At 44.2% G+C, this 19,039-nt stretch overlaps 2 protein-coding genes and 1 long non-coding RNA gene across 3 annotated transcripts in view; 2 read left to right on the top strand and 1 right to left on the bottom strand.

The window, feature by feature from the left end:
* Positions 1–14,048, top strand: part of LOC123748454 (uncharacterized) — a 34,573-nt gene extending 20,525 nt beyond the window's left edge. The window contains exon 3 of the mRNA XM_069314743.1: positions 12,725–14,048. Within this exon, the coding sequence (XP_069170844.1) occupies positions 12,725–12,869 (145 nt within the window). The 3' untranslated portion in view covers positions 12,870–14,048. The remainder of the gene's footprint in view (positions 1–12,724) is intronic.
* Positions 1,889–12,718, bottom strand: LOC138357745 (uncharacterized). The gene is made up of 2 exons (XM_069314742.1): positions 10,733–12,718; positions 1,889–10,682 (listed from the first exon to the last, which is right to left on the bottom strand). The coding sequence occupies exon 2, from the start codon at positions 4,764–4,766 to the stop codon at positions 3,861–3,863; it is 906 nt and encodes a 301-aa protein (XP_069170843.1). The 5' UTR covers positions 4,767–10,682; positions 10,733–12,718; the 3' UTR covers positions 1,889–3,860.
* A 1,906-nt stretch (positions 14,049–15,954) lies between the features above and the next one.
* LOC138357741 (uncharacterized) lies at positions 15,955–18,781 on the top strand. Its single transcript, XR_011225123.1, has 2 exons — positions 15,955–17,220; positions 17,342–18,781. It is a non-coding gene; the product is annotated as an uncharacterized lncRNA (long non-coding RNA).
* Positions 18,782–19,039: the final 258 nt, after the last annotated feature.

The following is a 19,039-nucleotide window of genomic DNA, read 5'->3' as shown; positions in this document are numbered from 1 at the left end:
CCTCCGAATGAGTCAATTCTGCGGCTATAAGCACAAATATGGCGCTTATTTGGAGAGCATGACGATGCGTCATCCTATCTCACCAGCTGCTCGGCCACAACTGCGAGGCGCGGCGCCACCCCCCACCTCTCATCAGCTGATAGTCACGGCACACATTTTTGGAGCAAATTTACCAATGAAAGGAGATAAATGCTGATTTATATGCGAATTTATTCTTCTCGATTTCTATGAACATTAATTAAAGTCTATCTAAGATAATCAAACGCAAATCAGAGTAGATTGATGACGGAGTTTCTATCATGTGCTAGGCAAAGGAATAGTCACCGCGTGGTGACTATTCAGCCACAGTGGCTGAAAGTCAGCCACCACAGGGTGTCTACTTTCAGTCACCATGTGGTGACTGACGCAATCGTCCCTATCATGTTCAGGAATTTTTGTTAGTATGGTTTGTTAGATTAGTATCTTGGGTATCTGGTATATGGTGATCATGTCTTTCCGAGCTCTTCTATCTTCCAGCGACGTGAGGTGCAGTTCTCTCAGCCTTTCCTGGTAACTCCTTTCCTGGTAACTCATGCCTCTTAGTTCTGGGACTAGCCTAGTGGCATACCGCTGAACTTTTTCTAGCTTCGTCTTGTACTTGATATGGTTCGGGCTCCATGCTGGGGCCGCATACTCCAGGATTGGTCTTACATACGTGGTATACAAGGTTCTGAAAGATTCTTTACACAGATTTCTGAAGGTAGTTCTGATGTTAGCCAGCCTCGCAAACGCCGCCGATGTTATTCTTTTGATGTGAGCTTCAGGAGACAAGTTTGGTGTGATATCAACACCTAGATCTTTCTCTCTGTCCGTTTCGTGAAGGACTTCATCTCCCATTCAGTATCCAGTGTCTGGCCTCCTATTTCCTCCGCCAAGTTTCATTACGTTACATTTACTTGGGTTGAACTTTAGTAGTCATTTGTTGGACCATTCCTTCAGTTTGTTTAGGTCATCTTGTAGCCTCATACTATTTTTCTCAGTCTAAATCCTCCTCATAATTTTTTTCATCAGCAGCATACATTGAGAGGAACGGGTCCATTCCCTCTGAGAGATCATTTATGTGAGGGAATGAAAATTCCCTCAGCTAGTTTTTCTAGTTTGTTAGATTAGGCTAGAGTCGCTCTAGGAACTCTAGACAAGAAGTTTTCAAACTACATGCCCTTGTGTGGTGTTGGATGAAAGCTTATGCTAAGGACCATCGTTTAAGACTAGCCAGGAGTTTGTGACTGCTCTGTAGAGAGAGTTACAGAATTTATCATGTTTTCTATGAAATGGGATTTGTGAGTGAGTGAGGTGTAGGTGGGTACTTCACTCGCCAACGGTTTTAGAGGAGGGGTGAACGTCGCCTTCCCCACCCACCGGCTCCCCCGACCGAGGGAGCCGGTCGGCCGAGCGAACAGCACGCTGGACTTGTGATCCTATCGTCCCGGGTTCGATCCCGGGCGCCGGAGAGAAACAATAGGCAGAGTTTCTTTCACCCTATGCCCCTGTTACCTAGCAGTAAAATAGGAACCTGGGTGTAAGTCAGCTGTCACGGACTGCTTCCTTGGGGTGAAGGCCTGGTCAAAGACTGGGCCGCGGGGACACTAAAGGCCCGAAATCTTCTCTACATCTCAAGATAACCCTGTGAGGTGTGACGTCACACTCCTTGGCCTCCCCCTTCTTGTGACGTCATGGGACGCCTCATGGTGAGGGCGTCTGTGATTCGACTAGGCACCTCAGCCTCGTGGGGGTGTTTAGGCGCGAAATGCGGTGATTGGAAGCGGCACAATATGCTGTGCCGGCTTTGTGCTGATTGGTCAAGACAAGGTGGGAGGGGGGGGGGGGGGGGACGGGCATTTGGAGTTGGCCTGCCAAAAAAATCTTCAGTCTAAGGGCGGTGAGCAGAGGACAAAGTGTCCCCAGGTGGGGGTGGGGTGTATGCCACCTCCACCACCATTAATCGCTGTGTCATCCTTATTACTCATCGCACACAATATTCCTGCCATCGTGGATCGTGTCGGGGACCCAATTTGCATGAATTGAGGCCAAAGAGTAAGGAAGGAACTGTGTAATAACTAGAGACAGTGTTTACCCAAGAGGCACTTGGCAAGCCTCGTGGTGTATCAGATGTTTTGCTCACATCTGAGGGTTATCAGTTATCCTGTCTATGTTGCCGGACAATTGGTGGAATAGGGCAGGGCCTCCCCGTGTAATTGTGGTGAGATTACAGGCCCCTGTTGGACTTTGAAATTCCACCTTGCCATGTCTGCCATGTGCGCGCCGCACCGCTCTGTGGCAAGAAACCGTGGAGTCACGTGATGGCCACACCCTGGCCGCCCTCCTGTGGGCCACCCTGGCCACCCCGGGCGCCAGCTCATCCTGCGTGAGGCGCTGTGATGCCCCACGCTACTCCGTGGCCACCCCTCAGGGCCACCCCCTTGGGCCACGCTTGGCCACATGTCCTGGACACCATACGGCCACACCTAGTCGACACACGTGGGAGTGAGCAAGGTGTTCTTCAGCAAGGAGGTTGTGACCGGGGAAATGAATGTAATAAGAGTGGTAATTGTGAGTACAAGTTATTGTATGTTACAGTGTCTCAGGACTGTTGTTAATTCCGGTAACAACTGTGTTGTCCCGTAGCGCCTGCCAGGCGAGGGAAGCAGCTGAGAGACAGTTGTCTGTACTGACGTCCAGGTGACTGTTTGTGATGTACCTGAAGGTGTATGTTATACACAGAACCACACATGTAGATGTATATAGATATTTTTGTGTGTAGACTGACTCGAGTATGTAACCGGTCAGTGTAGAGATTTACCATGTAAGTGATCATTGTTCTGTCGATTCTTATATATCGTTCAGAGTCAAGATTAATGCCGTGTTGCCACATGTTAATTATCATTGCAGAGGTAGGCAGGCCAGTGTAGTAGGGTTGTCAGGGGACACCCTGAGGTCTGTATAATTATGGATAATTTTATGTGGTTGTGATGCATGATGGGTAAGCTATTTGAATTATGTTCATTGATAAGTGAATACCATTTCCATGTATTTCATTTGCATGTATATTGATTACGGTGTTGTGTGGTGAGTCAGTAAATGTGATTGCTGAATGATTGCCTAATGATGTCATTAGCATGTGGGGTATGCTGACAGCATCATTTTTTTTTTTTTTTTTTTTTTTTTTTTTTTTTTTTTTTTTTTTTTTTTTTTTTTTTTTTTTTTTTTTTACATGCAGAGCATGCAAATTAAATACAATAAAAATACAGAATACATAAAGGAAAACAATAGACCACCGGCCAGAAGGGCCGACAGCATAGCACAACAAAACAGCATAGCACAACAAAACACATACACAAAAAAACATGAAAAATACAACATACATCAAAGCACAAAACAGAATACAATGGCAATCCAGCAATCACAGTACAAAACAACACCTCCAGAAAAACAAACCATACAACAAGAGGCATAGCAGGAAACAGAACAGTGCAAACACAAGACTGTCCAAACACATACAACAGGTAAAGCAACATAAAATCAATACATTAATCAAAAAAACACACACCAAGCCATCCGCCCCGTAAACAAAAGGCGAGGCCAAAATAAACAATTACAATAAACACGCACACCTGAAAACAAATCAGGCATAAACACAACAATTAGCCTGAAGGACCAAGAATGCAACAACAAAGTACATCAAGAAACAAACAAATCAATACACAACCATACAAAGTCACTAAACACCGGCCTGAAGGGCCGACATCAAAAACACAAGAAAACAAAAGAAAAATACAACAAAACATCACAACACCACACCAAACACACAGCAAGCACACAGACTACGAAAAGATCTCATACTTGTCTGGCCACTCGTCCGCCGGGAAGCGAATACAGTACACCTCCCAAAGTAACATAATGTCCTCCGAAACATGGTCACTATTGAGCGTACGAGGATCGGGCAATAATTCTGGCACACCTACAAAAAAACACTTCGCCCGACGAATCCAGATGGTAGAAGGGCACCACGGATCAGGACGCACACGGTCAACAATGTCAAAATACAACGGATGGTCAGCATCATTCGCCACTCCGGAGGCCAAGATGAGAGGGAGAGGCACCTTCCCATGAGGCCGGGCAATGGGCAGCACACTGGGAGCCTCCTCGGCTGCCTCACAGGGCCCCTCGTCAACCACTGAACGTGGTACCTGCTGGGACCCCCCATGCTTGGCATCCTTTTTCAGCACCAGCTTGATGCCTCGGCTCGCACCAGGATCCACACCATCCACGCCTGTAGGAGCAACCACCTCCCACTGCGTAGAACCTTCTGTAGGAGAAAGAACAGGAGGTAAATTTGATGCACAAACATCGTCAACAGCCGACACATGGACATCAGCCACCACCAGCGTCGTAGAGCACGAGGCACCCGGAATCGCCACACCATCTCCCGAAGCTCCACCCGCGTCGTAGTCCTCCATATCAGCCCAAGCAGTAGAAGAGCGCCTAGAACGCTTGGGCACTGGCCGCACATCCTCACAGCCGGAGGCGGATCCAGAACCACGGCCTTCACGAACCGGGCGAACCAACGCCCGTCGCAGTACTGCAGCAGCCTCAACCACATGGGGAACCGGGCCGCACAAAACAGGAAGACGCAGACGCACTCGGCTGAGGGACAACAAGCACCGGGGGCATGTCGGGTGACGCAGGAGGGGCCGCATCAGCAGCGACTGGGACGTGCTCCACTTCATCCCCGGAATCCACGCCCTGAGGGAGCGGCGGGAAATCCTCCTCCCGGAATAAGTTAACGGGTGCAGCAGGGGTCTCAGAGCACCCGGCAGCCTGATGCCCTAACTGGCCACACCGGAAACAAGTACGGGGCTGCCGAGCATAATACACCCGAACGTAGTAGCCCAGCAGCCGGACAGAAGATGGGATATCCGACCGCAGGCGCATACCTAATGTACGGACGTTCGTCTGCTTCCCAGCATACTTCCCCGAGGACAGCTTGTTCACCCGCACACTGATGACTACACCATACCTCCCGAAGAAGCGCCGGAGAAGGTCTTCAGGGAACTCCAGAGGCGCACCGTGCACACTGACATATGTCAGGGCACCACTTCGGTCCGAGATCGTAACGGAGCCGGCGCCATCCGGCAACTGCAATGAACGCCCCTCGTTCCGCCGGAGGAAGTCCCGATACTCCTCCTCCCCCACGAACTTGACAATCCCCCGGTGGGCCGTAACAAGCTCAACGCCATACACAGCTTCCACCGGGACACGAAGCATGTCGCACATAACTAACTCAATGGCTGGATAACCAGCCTTACACATGAATTCCAGGCCCACGGAATTTACCCGCAACACAGGAGGAATGGCCAGGCCCCCCATGTCAAAACGGCCACGTCAGCATGCAGCCAGGCAGGCAACAACACTGGATAGGGAGGGTAAGAGACCCCCACACCCCCTGCCGGCGAAACCTGCAACCTCCCCAAACTGCCGGAGTGTTCAGACGACACGTCTTCACCCTACGGCTGCTCAGGTGGAACTCCCATGTGGGGTATGCTGACGGCATCATTATGTTGTAGGTTTGGGCAGTGTTGTTACCAGGTATACGTTATATTACTGCCCTAGGAGCTGTGTTGTTGATGAAAGGTGGTCCCTTTGATTATTCAGGGGAATTCACAGTACTTAATGAGAGCAAGCAATAGATTGGTTAATTTGCCTAATTATGAGAATTAGTGCCAGCTGTCTGCGTAGCGATGGTGTTTTATATTAACGTAAATTTTTTGCTGAAGTAGTAGTGATTGCGCATAGTAGTCCCCTTGCAACTGTTGCAAGATTAGCGGGGGCAGTAATGTAGGTATACTTTTCTTGTTGCCAAATCGTGTGTCATTACTGTGTGGGTACAGTAATTATCGTGTTACAGTAGCTGCAACCGTATGTGGGCTGTGCATTTATTGCTGCCATGCCTCGTAGCCTGGTGGATAGTGCGCAGGACTCGTAATTCTGTGGCGCGGGTTCGATTCCTGCACGAGGCTGAAACAAATGGGCAAAGTTTCTTTCACCCTGAATGCCCCTGTTACCTAGCAGTAAATTGGTAGCTGGGAGTTAGTCAGCTGTCACGGGCTGCTTCCTGGGGGTGGAGGCCTGGTCGAGGACCGGGCCGCGGGGACACTGAAAAAGCCCCGAAATCATCTCAAGATAACCTCAAGATGCCACTGTAAGTGTGACCTATGTAACCTGGGGTTACTTTGTGCTCTTTAAGTTGTGTTGATGACTTAAGTTGTGTTGATGACTTAAGGATTCAGTGAGTTAATTAAGGGGAATTAACTTTATAAGAGGTTGCACATTACTTAATGAGTGAGAGAGCTGTTAAGGGAAACAGTGTTGAGCTTGTTGAGATAAGTTTCCAGTGCAATTAATTGTCCGTGTGACAACTAATTGACCACTCTAGCTAATTATGTAATTAGCATTCTCATTATGAATTCACATAGTGGGGAGGAACTGTCAGAATCTGTCAGTATTTGTGTTAACGTAATTTGCTTGAGACTAATTACCTCTCTGGGATATAGCAATTAGTGGCTCATGTTAATTATTGGAGTAATTAACGTCAAAAATCTTGATGACTCGGTAAAGCGAGGTCATGGAGCTAGCATAACTCGTTATATTAAGCATATCCTGTCTGGTGACAGTGAATTAAGATGCATTCATGTTAATTAGTGGAGTAATTAACGTCAAAGGTCCGTGAATTCACAGTGTTTGATGAGACCTGCTTAGGTCTCATCAAACTCATCTTAGGTCTTAGTGCGGAGTGAGACGTATTTATGTATAGGTAATTATCGGTCCTGGTGACAGTTAATTAATAACTTGGGGTTAATTAGGGTAATTAACACTCATTAAAGTAAATTTTGACATAGACTGTTGAGAAGCTACCAAGATAGTGGTAGGCTTAGTTAACGTAACTCGATTGGGATTTAATTAGTTGTCCGTTTGATATTAATTAGGAATTACTCACTGAATACTTGAAAGGAGTTAAGTGTGATGTAATGTAAGAGACTTTGAGTTATTGTTAACAAGTTGACTTGTGTTAAGAGAGACAAGTGTTAATGATTAACGTATAGTACTTTGTTGCTAACTGCTGTGGACAGTCAATTAACGTAATTAATCACATAATCAATTTTGTAATTGATTAAGGCAATTTCTTTTGTTTATCGTCTGGTGATGAGAGTAAAGTAACTTGGGGATTACTGGAGAAGTGTCTCAGAATCCCACCTTGCCTGGCTTTGTTTACTGTTTACAGTGCAACTTCTTGCAGGGAGTTGCAAAGAGTGTTCACATTAGGTTGTGATAGGGGGAGTCAGTGTTGGACTACCTGCCTAGTTACTTGGGTATCTCGCCTGAAAGGGTGGAGGACTTGTAAGATTGTGATTAAAGTATCTGGTCACCTTGAAGCCGTGGCAATATTGATTGCAAGCTTGTGTCATCAGTGGGCATCATTGTTCAGTTAGTTCATTTAGTCAGCACGAAGTGTCAGCAAGATGGAGACTGCTGTCCTTTCTCGAGGGGCTGTTGAATAGCTGTGTTGCAAGTGCCACTTGATAGACAATAACGTAACGAATCACTCACTGTGGTGTAAACTAGGCTTGTGAATTATTTGTTTGCAATATTGCGTCGTCAGTGGGCACACCTGTGTTCTGGTTAGTTCAGTATGCAGCTGCACAGCAAAGGACCGAAGTCGTTGCTATTTAACTTTTGTTATTGTGCCACTTGATGGACATTAACGTACGTAAACTCGATGTTTTAGTAGTTTAGTCTCTTGTTGTTAATAAATTCTTTTGTTATAGAAAACGGTCTTTGATGTCAACTCTTCAACCATTCTTTTCCACCCATGTTTTACTTTATACGATTGTTGCAATGTGATCTTTTTTTAAATGACGGCTGTTCTTGGGAAATTCGAATTGTAATTCATAGCACCACATCAAATATAATTATTTGATTGTGAGAACCCGTCGGTTACCCTTTATTGGTTTTAACCTCCTGTTTAACTCGGAGGAACCAGCGGCCTATCTTGAGGTTATCTTGAGATGATTTCGGGGCTTTTAGTGTCCCCGTGGCCCGGTCCTCGACCTGGCCTCCACCCGCAGGAAGCAGCCCGTGGCAGCTGACTAACACCCAGGTACCTATTTACTGCTAGGTAACAGGAGCATAGGGTGAAAGAAACTTTGCTCATTGTTTCTCGCCGGCACCAGGGATCGAACCCGGGACCACAGGATCACGCGTCCAGTGTTCTGTCCGTTCAGCCACAGGCTTCCTATGGCCTATGGCCTATGTGGACAGGTTTTCACCCTAGTGGTGGAAGCCTGGCGGTTTGCTCCCGCTTTTCATTTTTCTATTGGTCTCATGCTTAGAGTAGAAATATCTGCAGTGTGCAGTTCTTTATGCTTGAGGTCCACCTCCTAAGGGAGGTAGGCACAGAAAAAAATCTCACAATTTACATATATCAGGAAAGGGAATTTACATATATATAAGTCCAAGAACTGATCCCTGAGGGACTCCACTGGTGATTCCACGCCACTCCGATACCTCACCCTACACAGTGACTGGCTGTCTTCTGTTGCTTAGGTACTCCCTTATCCAGTGGAGTACCTTCCCTGTCACTCTTTCCTGCATCTCCAGTTTGTGCACTAGTCTCGTATGTGGTACTGTGTTATAGGCTTTCTGGAAATAAAAAAATTTGCAGTCTGCCCAACCCACTCTTTCTTGCCCGATTTTAGTTGCTTGGTAATTTAATTCAATCAATCCCGTGAGGCACGATCTGCCATCCCTGAACCCATGCTGATGTTGTGATACAAAGTTCTTCCGCTCAGATGATCCACTAGCTTCTTTCGCACAAACTTCTCCATCACCTTGCATGGTATGGTAGTGACAGAGCCTGTAGCTCAGTACCTCCTGTCTATCCCCCTTCTTGATTATCGGGACTACATTAGCCGTCTTCCAAATTTTTGGCAGTTCACCTATCACCAGTGATTTGTTATACACCTTGGAGATTGGCAAGCACAGTGCTTCTTCTCCTTCCTTCAGTATCCAAGGTGAGATTCCATCCGGGCCCATAGCCTTTTTTACTTCCAACTCTAGCAGATGCTTCCTCACCTCCCCACTGGTAATCAGAAGCTCATCTAGTGGTGTTTGATTAGATATTCCCTCTCTTATCTCTGGGACTTCCCCTTGCTCTACTGTGACGACACATTGGAATTTCTTATTGAATTCCTCGCACACTTCCTTGTCGTTTATAGTGAATTTCTCTACCCCCTATCCCCGGTTTCATTACCTGTTCCTTCACTTTTCTTTTTCTCCTGATGTGGCTTTGCAACAGTTTAGGTTGAGTCTTTGCCATGATTGCTATGTCATTTCCATATTGCTTTTCTGCCCCTCTTCTCACCCTGAAGTATTTATTCCTGGCGCTCCGGTATCTTTCTGTGCTTACAAGTGTCCTATTATTTTTATAGTTTCTCCACGCCCTTGTACTTAGTTGCTTTGCTAGCTTACACCTCTGATTAAAACATGGCATTCTCGTCTGCATTTCATTTCTTTCCTTTTGGACTGTGACGAACTTATCTGCTACCTCCTTACATTTCTGTTTAATGTAGTCAATCATGTCTTGGGCCGTCTTTCCTTTGAGCTCTGTTTCCCAAGTTACTTTTGTTGGAAATTTTCCTATCTCCTCATAGTTTCTCTTTCGGAATGCCATCCTTTTCTTTTCTGTGGCCTTCCTTGGGTACTTTAACCCTCCTTCGACCAGATACTCAAAGATCAGTACACTGTGATCGCTCATTCCCACGGGTGTTTCGAAACCGATTTTCCTTATGTCAGACTCATTCAGAGTGAAGACTAGGTTGAGTCTCGCTGGTTCATCGTTGCCTCTCATTCTTCTGGGTCCCTTGACATGCTGACTTAAAAAGTTTCTTGTCGCCACTTCCTACAGTTTAGCTCTCCATTTTTCCTCACCCCTATGTGGTTGCTTGTTTTCCCAGTATATCCTTCCTTGATTGAAGTCCGCCATGAGGAGCAAATGGGATCTATTTTTACAGGCAGTAGTGGCTGTTCCCTCAGTTATAGTGTTGACTGCCATGTTGTTTCTATCATACTCTTGCCTGGGTCTTCTGTCGTTTGGTGGAGGGCTATATATCACTGCCATTACTACTCTTGGTCCTCCCACCTTCATGGTGCCTGTAATGTAGTCTCTGAACCGTGTGTGTTACCACTTGAGTGTTTGGTTGGTATTTTGTTCCTGTGTGCGAGCCTCTTGAGGGTCTGGTTCGTACTTTGTTCTCGTGTGTGAGTCCTTGAGTGTCTGGTCGACACTTTATCCTTGTGGGTGATACCTTGAGTGTCTGGATGGCACTTTGGCCTTGTCAGAGTTCCCATGAATGTCTTGTTGGTGGAATTTTAACCCTTTGTGTGACCCCCTTGAGTGTCTGGTTGGCACTTTGACCTAGTTAGAGTTCCCATGAATTTCTTATTGGTGAGACTTTGTCCCTTTGTGTAACCTCTTGAGTGCCTCGTTGGTAATTTAACCCTGTGAGTGCCAGGTAGTTAGTTAGGTCCCGTGAGTATCTTGATACTTTGCTCCTGTGAGTACCTTGATACTTTGCTCCTGTGAGTACCTTGATACTTTGCTCCTGTGAGTACCTTGATACTTTGCTCCTGTGAGTACCTTGATACTTTGCTTCCGATAGTCGATAGTGCCTTGTTGAGAAATTACCCCAATGAGCGCCAGGTTTGTATTTTGCCACTATGAGCGCCTGATTTGTATTATGTACGCATGAATGCCTGGTTTGGTTCTTGTTTCCAGTGAGTGATTGGTGAGTACTTTGCCCCCTGTGAGTGCCTGGCTGGTACTTCGTCTCCGTGAGTGCCTGGCTGATACTTTGTCCGCGTGAATGCCTGTTTGGTATTCTTCCCCTTGAGTGCAAGGTTGATGCCATGCGTACCGTGATAATCTGGTTGATACTTCGTTCCCTCGAGAACCTGGTTGATACTCTTCCCCTGTGTACCTGGTTGATACTTTGCACCCGTGAGTACCTGGTTACTACTTTGCCCCAGTGGGTACCTCTTTGATACTTTGCCCCCGAGTGTAACCTAGTTAGCGCTTGGTTGGTACTTCGCGGCTGTGAGTGCCTTGTTGGTACTTTGTCCCCGTGAGTTTCTAGTTAGTACTTGGTTCCAGTGAGCGTCATGTGAATACTTTGCCCCCATGTGTGCATGTTTTGTACTTTGGCCCCGTGAGTGTCTACGTAAGTGTGCTCACCAAAGGAGCGGCTTTGTGATCCGAATAATTAAATAACACGGAAATCATTCTCTCCCGCTGGAGATGGATAAATTAGAATGGCTCGAGGCCCTTGTTCATTGTTCATCGTTGCTCAAGGGGGTAAACTGAAGCTCAAACTGTGGATGGTTTTACACGGTAACTATAGTTCAGCTTGTTGGTTTACAGTCGTTCTACACGTCCAGGACGGAAACAGTTCATCTCCGACCCTCACTCAAACGTTGAGTCCTCTAGCTCCTTTGGTTGTATATTATCTGGGCAGTTAGTACATCCTGGGAGTAAGGGAGAGGTTGGGCTGGTTATAGTACATGAATACAACACACCAGTGTGTTTCACCTCTTTATTAAACACTATGTAATTAGTGTTACAACACACAAGTAATCACACATTAATATTGTGAGCATAATGTTACAACTGGCGGCAGGTGGTGTCCGAGGTTATTGGCACGTCCCAGAGTGCCACACCAGCCAACAGTAACCATCGTGGGTGACTCGCTTCACCACCCCGGGGGCGTCACTCCTGTGGCGCAGATAGTCTCGTTTTAATTATTCATTTAATAATTTAGATGAAAAAGACCATAATTAATTATTAATTCACAAACATTATTTAGCCCATTCAATGACAATCATACATACAGGATGTAGAGTCAATGGCAAAATGCTGATCCGGCGAAAGTTAAATAATTTGAAAGTTATCTTCGGTCAACTGAGCTGACAAAATACTTAAGTTCAAATCAACTAAATAATTCTGTACTGAATGGACTAATTCTAAATTAATTATATATTACACAAATAAATTACAACCCTGTGGAGTTGAGTGGAGCACATAAGAAACCCATTATACAGTCCACTGAAGGTAATATAAATTCCTGAGTGTTTACCCACATAATCCCACAAGGCCACAACAATAGCTTCCTGATGACGCAGCAAGTTTGGTGCTGTGAAAATGGCCTATCAACCGCTGATGGATTATTAATCACAATAGTTACCTAATGAACCAGCAAGTTTAGTTTTGGGCTTAAGGCCTATCAACTTCGGGAGGGGGTATAAAGTCTACTACAATAAATAGTCCAAGTGAAGTAACTCCTAATTGGTCCTTTCCAGGCATATAATATTTATATCCTGCCAAATACATTCATATGTATGTCTAACCTAAACTTGAAAGAATTCAACGATCAAACGCCCTTATAATAACTTGATTTCGTTGCCAAATTATCCAGCAGTGAATGTTGTATACAGAAGATAGCAAAGCTTGAGAAAAAACAAATTGCATGCATTTCACTTCTTCGCTCGAGTAAGTATTAATTTAATGTGTCCTAATTATCAGTTTTCCATAACCCCTTTTCCTGCATTTCCATCTTATAATACAAACTTCCTACAGGAGAGGCTGTCCGGATCCCCTCTCGTACGGAAGGTACTGCATTCGGTACGTCGACACGTGTCATTCTGACCAGGAGTGTCAGAGGAATAACTGGGGCCGCAAGTGTTGTCTTGTTGCTGGCTGTGGCAAGGAGTGCAGGAGCTAAGGTCAGAAGGAACAAAGAGCACGCTGCAGGATGGCCAAAAGTGCACGCAATAGGAGCAAGTTGCAAGAGCGTTTTCATATTATCAATAAAATTATTTCAGCCAGTAGAGGCGCTGTTTAACATTCATTAATAAAATCAGCATTACACACGTCTAGAATATTTTCATCTATCACGAGTGCTTGGAACCTGTCCGGGGAACACACCCTAAGATGCTCCAGCTCACTTGGACGAGTTGACACCTTGACTCCACAGTTGTCTCCCAGCAACTGTCAACCTCAAGATGGCACAACTGACATGAACGTATCCAGATATGCAAAAGAACACACAAGACATGCAGAAAACCGCACAATAAATGGAGAAAAATGTAATGTAAATGCAGAACAACAAGTAATAAATGAAGAATAATGCAAAAGACCAGAAAAATAGCAAACACACAATAATTAAAGAATAAGGCAAAAGACAAAAAAAAAAAAAAAATGCAGAACAATATATGCAGAAAACGTACAATAAATACAGAACAGCCCACAATAAATGAAAGACAGCCCACAATAAATGAAAGACAGCCCACAATAAATGAAAGACAGCCCACAATAAATGAAAGACAGCCCACAATAAATGAAAGACAGCCCACAATAAGTGAAAGACAGCCCACAATAAGTGAAAGACAGCCCACAATAAAGGCAGGACAGCACACCACCATAAAATAACCTTTTAGGAATTAGTGAAATTTTTAGTTCGTGTATCCAAACCTTTAATTTTGTATTAAAGATTAAGTTTGACATTTTCCAAGTTGTACTGGCACTTGCATTATATTTGTATAAAGAGAAAGCTTGACATTTTCCTACTGGTATTATCACTTGCATTATACTTTTATTATAATTAGGCTTTACATTTTCAAAGTGTTATATTGTCACTTTAGGTTATACCTCAGATCATAAAATCTTTGTTTGAAGATTTCTAGATTTCTTTTTAACTTAAACTGGGAGATTAGTACCTATAAACAGGTTTATAAGTTGCTATACTTATCTATCCTCTTAACCGATATATATTGAATTTCTGCATATATATAGTTATCATGACCCTCGTCCTCTTCTGATCGTGTCTTACCCAAGACCCATATATTAAATACCAGCCAGTTGCTGACTGACAATGGCTGAATTAACAAGCAAAATTAAAGATTCTGTTTGTTTTCTTCAACCTTTTATTCATTGATATTCTGGTAGAAAAATATTAATATATATATATATAATTTAGTAAAAAAAACATATCTGATTTAAGCACTTAAGTGTTTGCCTGATACTCCCCAAGCCAGTGTGATCTCGAGGAGCTGCTAGGCCTAAGTAAGCAATGCTAGGCCTATTATGACCAAACCACACGCACCTGAAAACGACTAAACAACTGCGTTTCGGTCCGTCTAGGACCATTATCAAGCAGATCACAACACTTCATAAATGGTCCAGGTGGACCGAAAGGTCGTCGTTTCTTTGTTTTTTGATGTGTAGTTTGGTCATAGCATCTTCAGCCACGTTATTGTGACGCATCGTCTGAACATATTTATATATTTTTAATATTTTCTATACATTAAGGATACCCGGCATTGCGTGGGTCTGTATCCCATCTATCTACCTATCCAGCTGATTATTAAACTATCTGCCCATCTGTTCATACGTCTATCAATCCACCCATCTATCTACCTATCCATCTAGCTTGCTTTCTATATATATATATACATCTATCTATCCCTCCCTTCGAGTTTAATGGAAATGAATCTGACTGGAGATATGTAGTGAGTGAGGCGCCACAAGGTTATTGGGGGTGAACCCTTTAGTCATATACATGAGTCACATAGACAAGAATATTACAAGCCACTTCATCATAATAGTAGATGTCTCTTAAGATTTATGCAGCCCATCAACCGGTTTAGTTAGTACTTACTGTAACAACGAGGATCAGTGTACATATTTTTTCGCACTGCACAATTAGCAAGTAAAGATGGGTAATGAACTTTATTGGGATCGTCACCTTTCCGTGATCGTTGAACGCCTCCCAGAGAAAGTGGACTGTGGTGGCTGTTACCTGCGTGTGGTAGTGACATCCATCGTCAATTGTGCCTTAGTCAGAAGGTACATGTGAGAGACGAACTCGGGAAGGTTTCCAGTGTTGTGAAGGGAACCTAGAATTCGTAATTCCGGGGAATTACATGTGAAACTCATAACTGGGACTCATAAGTTTTTCCAAGCCGTGTCATAACTTTTTCCAAACAGTGTCGTACAGTTCCGTACCACGCCGTGCAGTTCCGTACCGCACTGTGCAGTTCCGTACCACGCCGTGCTGAGGGCGTGGTACCAACGCTAGCTGTGTAGGACTACTAGCTACATCTGCCGTCACGTTCCACCGTGCCCAGCTTAGAGCACTGGTGGTACCTTCCGCCACCCTGTGGCCTGTGTCGTAACACCGGGCCAGTCACCCGTGGTCCTGCCTGACCACGTGAAGGATATGGGAGTACTTCCACACCGGTCTTTCCCCTGTCCCATCCCAAATTCTTATCCTGACCCCTTCCCAGTGCTATATAGTCGTAATGGCTTGGCGCTTTCCCCTGATAGTTCCCATTCCATCCGACTTCAGCTTCAGGGGTGGGGAAGTATGGAAGTGATGTATGAATGAGACTGGTCAGATAAAAGGAGTAAGTACCTGAATTCTGTTTTGGTGTATTAGACATAGGAGCTGGTTTTGCAGCCAGTGGTCGGTCTTTACATTGTCCCTTTTACCACCTGTGAGGCAATGGGAAGTGTAGATGCGTGAGTTACACCTGGATCTATCGTCAGTCAAGTTGAGGAGTGGGCCCAACTGTGAGCAAAGACGTGTGTGCAAGTACAAGGGTACACATTCACTTGTGTGGAGTTGTGACATAATATTTACTATATCTCAAAACTATATATATATATATATATATATATATATATATATATATATATATATATATATATATATATATATATATATATATATATATATATAGTTTTGAGATATAGTAAATATTATGATATAGTAACTATATATATATATATATATATATATATATATATATGTGTGTGTGTGTATGTATATGTGTATGTATATGTGTATGTATATGTGTATGTATATGTGTATGTATATGTGTATGTATATGTGTATGTATATGTGTATGTGTGTGTGTGTGTGTGTGTGTGGTTATCTTGAGGTTATCTTGAGATGATTTCGGGGCTTTTTAGTGTCCCCGCGGCCCGGTCCTTGACCAGGCCTCCACCCCTAGGAAGCAGCCCGTGACAGCTGACTAACTCCCAGGTACCTATTTACTGCTAGGTAACAGGGGCATTCAGGGTGAAAGAAACTTTGCCCATTTGTTTCTGCCTCGTGCGGGAATCGAACCCGCGCCACAGAATTACGAGTCCTGCGCGCTATCCACCAGGCTACGAGGCCCCGCGCTACACCCCTTACGAGGTGTGTGTGTGTGTGTGTGTGTGTGTGTGTGTGTGTGTGTGTGTGTGTGTGTGTGTGTGTGTGTGTGTGTGTGTGTGTGTGTGTGTGTGTATGTGTGTGTGCGTGTGTGCATGTGCGTGTGTGCATGTGCGTGTGTGCATGTGCGTGTGTGCATGTGCGTGTGCATGTGCGTGTGCATGTGCGTGTGTATGTGCGTGTGTATGTGCGTGTGTATGTGTGTGTATGTGTGTGTATGTGTGTGTATGTGTGTGTATGTGTATGTATGTATGTTTAAAGGTGGCCTAACACAAGCACTATAGACAGTTTACAGGAGGTCTGGTACAATCACTATAGACAGTTCACAGGAAGCCTGACACAAGCACTATACATAGTATACAGGGCATTGAAATATTACAGAAGAAAGCTTCTATACCGCTGAGCCTCTCAGTAATATCTTTAATATTTAATTGAGGAATGTCATCGTAGGCCGGGCCTACATTTTGAGAGACATCACTGTGGTAGTGGTATCCTCAGGTGAGTAGGAAAGGAGAACTATGAAGAGAAATAGGCAAGCCATTACGACTATATCCACTTGGAAAGGGTCTGGATAAGGATCTAGGATGTGACGGGAGGGTGAATGGTGCCCAACAATTTGGACGGTCGGGGATTGAGCGCCGACTTGCATGAAGCGAGACCCTAGTGAGTAGGGAGTAAAGTACATTTCGTAAAGGTATCATAGGGTCAAAGATATCCTTAACCAGAGAAGCGATACCGGCTCATCAGGTGTTCAAGGATGCTGTGATCAAATGGTGCTCATCGTAGGGATGCTGTGATGAAAGGTTAGTCATCTAAGTGATGCGAGGATGCTGTGAACAAAGGTTGGTCATCTTAGGTGTGTGAGGATACTGCGGGGTCAAGGGTTGGTCATCTTAGGTGTGTGAGGATACTGAGGGTCAAAGGTTGGTCATCTTAGGTGTGTGAGGATACTGGGGGTCAAAGGTTGGTCATCTTAGGGGTGTGAGGATACTGGGGGTCAAAGGTTGGTCATCTTAGGGGTGTGAGGATACTGGGGGTCAAAGGTTGGTCATCTTAGGTGTGCGAGGATACTGGGGTTAAATGATTATTATCTTAGGTGTGCGAGGATGCTGTGATGAATGGTGGCTCATCTTGGTGGTACAAGGCTCCTGTGATCAAAGGGTGCTCATCTTAGTGTTGAGAAGATACGGTCACCAAAGGAAGCTCATCTTAGGGATGTGTGGATGCTGTGGTCTATGATCGCTCATCTTAGTGGCATGAGTTTGCATTAATAAATTATTTTTTCAAAATATGAGAATAAAATTGCTGTTATACCTAATAAATTTTTCATTATGAAATTGATTTTAAACGAATTAAATTGTACTTACATTACTGAGTGTTTGTATCAATGTAGAAATAAGTAGATGTAGTACCGAGCTGTGCCGGGGACTCTCTACTCCTCCTCTCACATTCTACTCTCCCAAAAATTTTCCCTCTCAATCTCTCATCTCCCTTCCCTTATAACTCCTCTCTTTCCCACTCAGGATCTCCCACATCTTCTCCTCCAAATCTTCCCCTCTCTCTCATCTCTTCTCTCTCCCCACCCTCTCTGCCTTTCTTCCCCCCCCCCCCTATCTCTCCTACTCTCTCTCTCTCCACCATTCCTTCCAATTCCCGCTGCCCCATTATCTCCCCCCCCCTCTCTCTCTTTCTCAGAAAATATAATAATATGAATAATGAAAAAATGGCTAAAAGCTTTACGGAAAACACTTCCCTGATTTTAGACTTCATGAAAATTGATGGTGGTCGCTATTGATGCCATTATTTCTTACGGGGTGACAATGGGGCCGACCCTGACCGACCTGTGACACTCATTCTCCACTTGACATCCTGGAAAGTTGGATGAGTTTTGCCCGAGGCGTCTGGCCTCCTACTTTGGCTTGACAAACATATAGTCAATCAAACAGACAGGTATTTTATTATATAAATATAGATGTATATTATTTGAGCAAAAGGTGCTAACATTATTACGAAGCCAGTTACTGCAGTAGTCCAGTCCTAAAATATTATGTACAACTCTCCTTCATCATTACAGTACTTCATTCATCATTAAATGATGTAAAAATTCTTTCATCATTACAATACCTCTTTTATCATTATATGGCGTTAATTCTTTTCATCATTACAATGCCTCCTGCATGTTTATGTGACGTCACGGACTTTGACTATGAAACAATGCGTCGTCATCATTATCAGACAAAACCACACATTATCATACCTTCAAAGCACTAACAACTGTAAATACATATTTGCACATTTGGTATTTGACATTTTCACAATGCATTATTTAGATGTTATTGTGTATTTTATATTACCATTTTTTTAATTAATTTAATTATCACTATTTTTTTGTAATATCAATACAGATAACGAATTATTATGTATCTTTTATTATCTTACCTGAGCTCAGTTGAAACCTACTCCTAGAGACCCATTTATTTCATGAATCTATTATATGCATCAATAGGAACAAACTTTATTCATTAACAGCATTAAGTAACAATCATATAAGGAACAGGTTGTGCCTGAAGCCAACTGTGTGCCAAAGCCTTTATGTGATCAGTTGACCTGATATCCCGTGTATCAACCAGTTGAGCTCTCTCTCTCTCTCTCTTTCTCTCTCTCTCTCTCTCTCT

Source organism: Procambarus clarkii, chromosome 80, assembly GCF_040958095.1.
Source record: "Procambarus clarkii isolate CNS0578487 chromosome 80, FALCON_Pclarkii_2.0, whole genome shotgun sequence".
Classification (NCBI taxonomy): domain Eukaryota; kingdom Metazoa; phylum Arthropoda; class Malacostraca; order Decapoda; family Cambaridae; genus Procambarus; species Procambarus clarkii.
This window is presented reverse-complemented; position numbering and strand designations above follow the sequence as displayed.

What these genes read in the sequence shown, in the direction of transcription:
- LOC138357745 (XM_069314742.1), bottom strand. Translation starts at nt 4,766, where the DNA reads ATGAAGTGGAGCACGTCCCAGTCGCTGCTGATGCGGCCCCTCCTGCGT.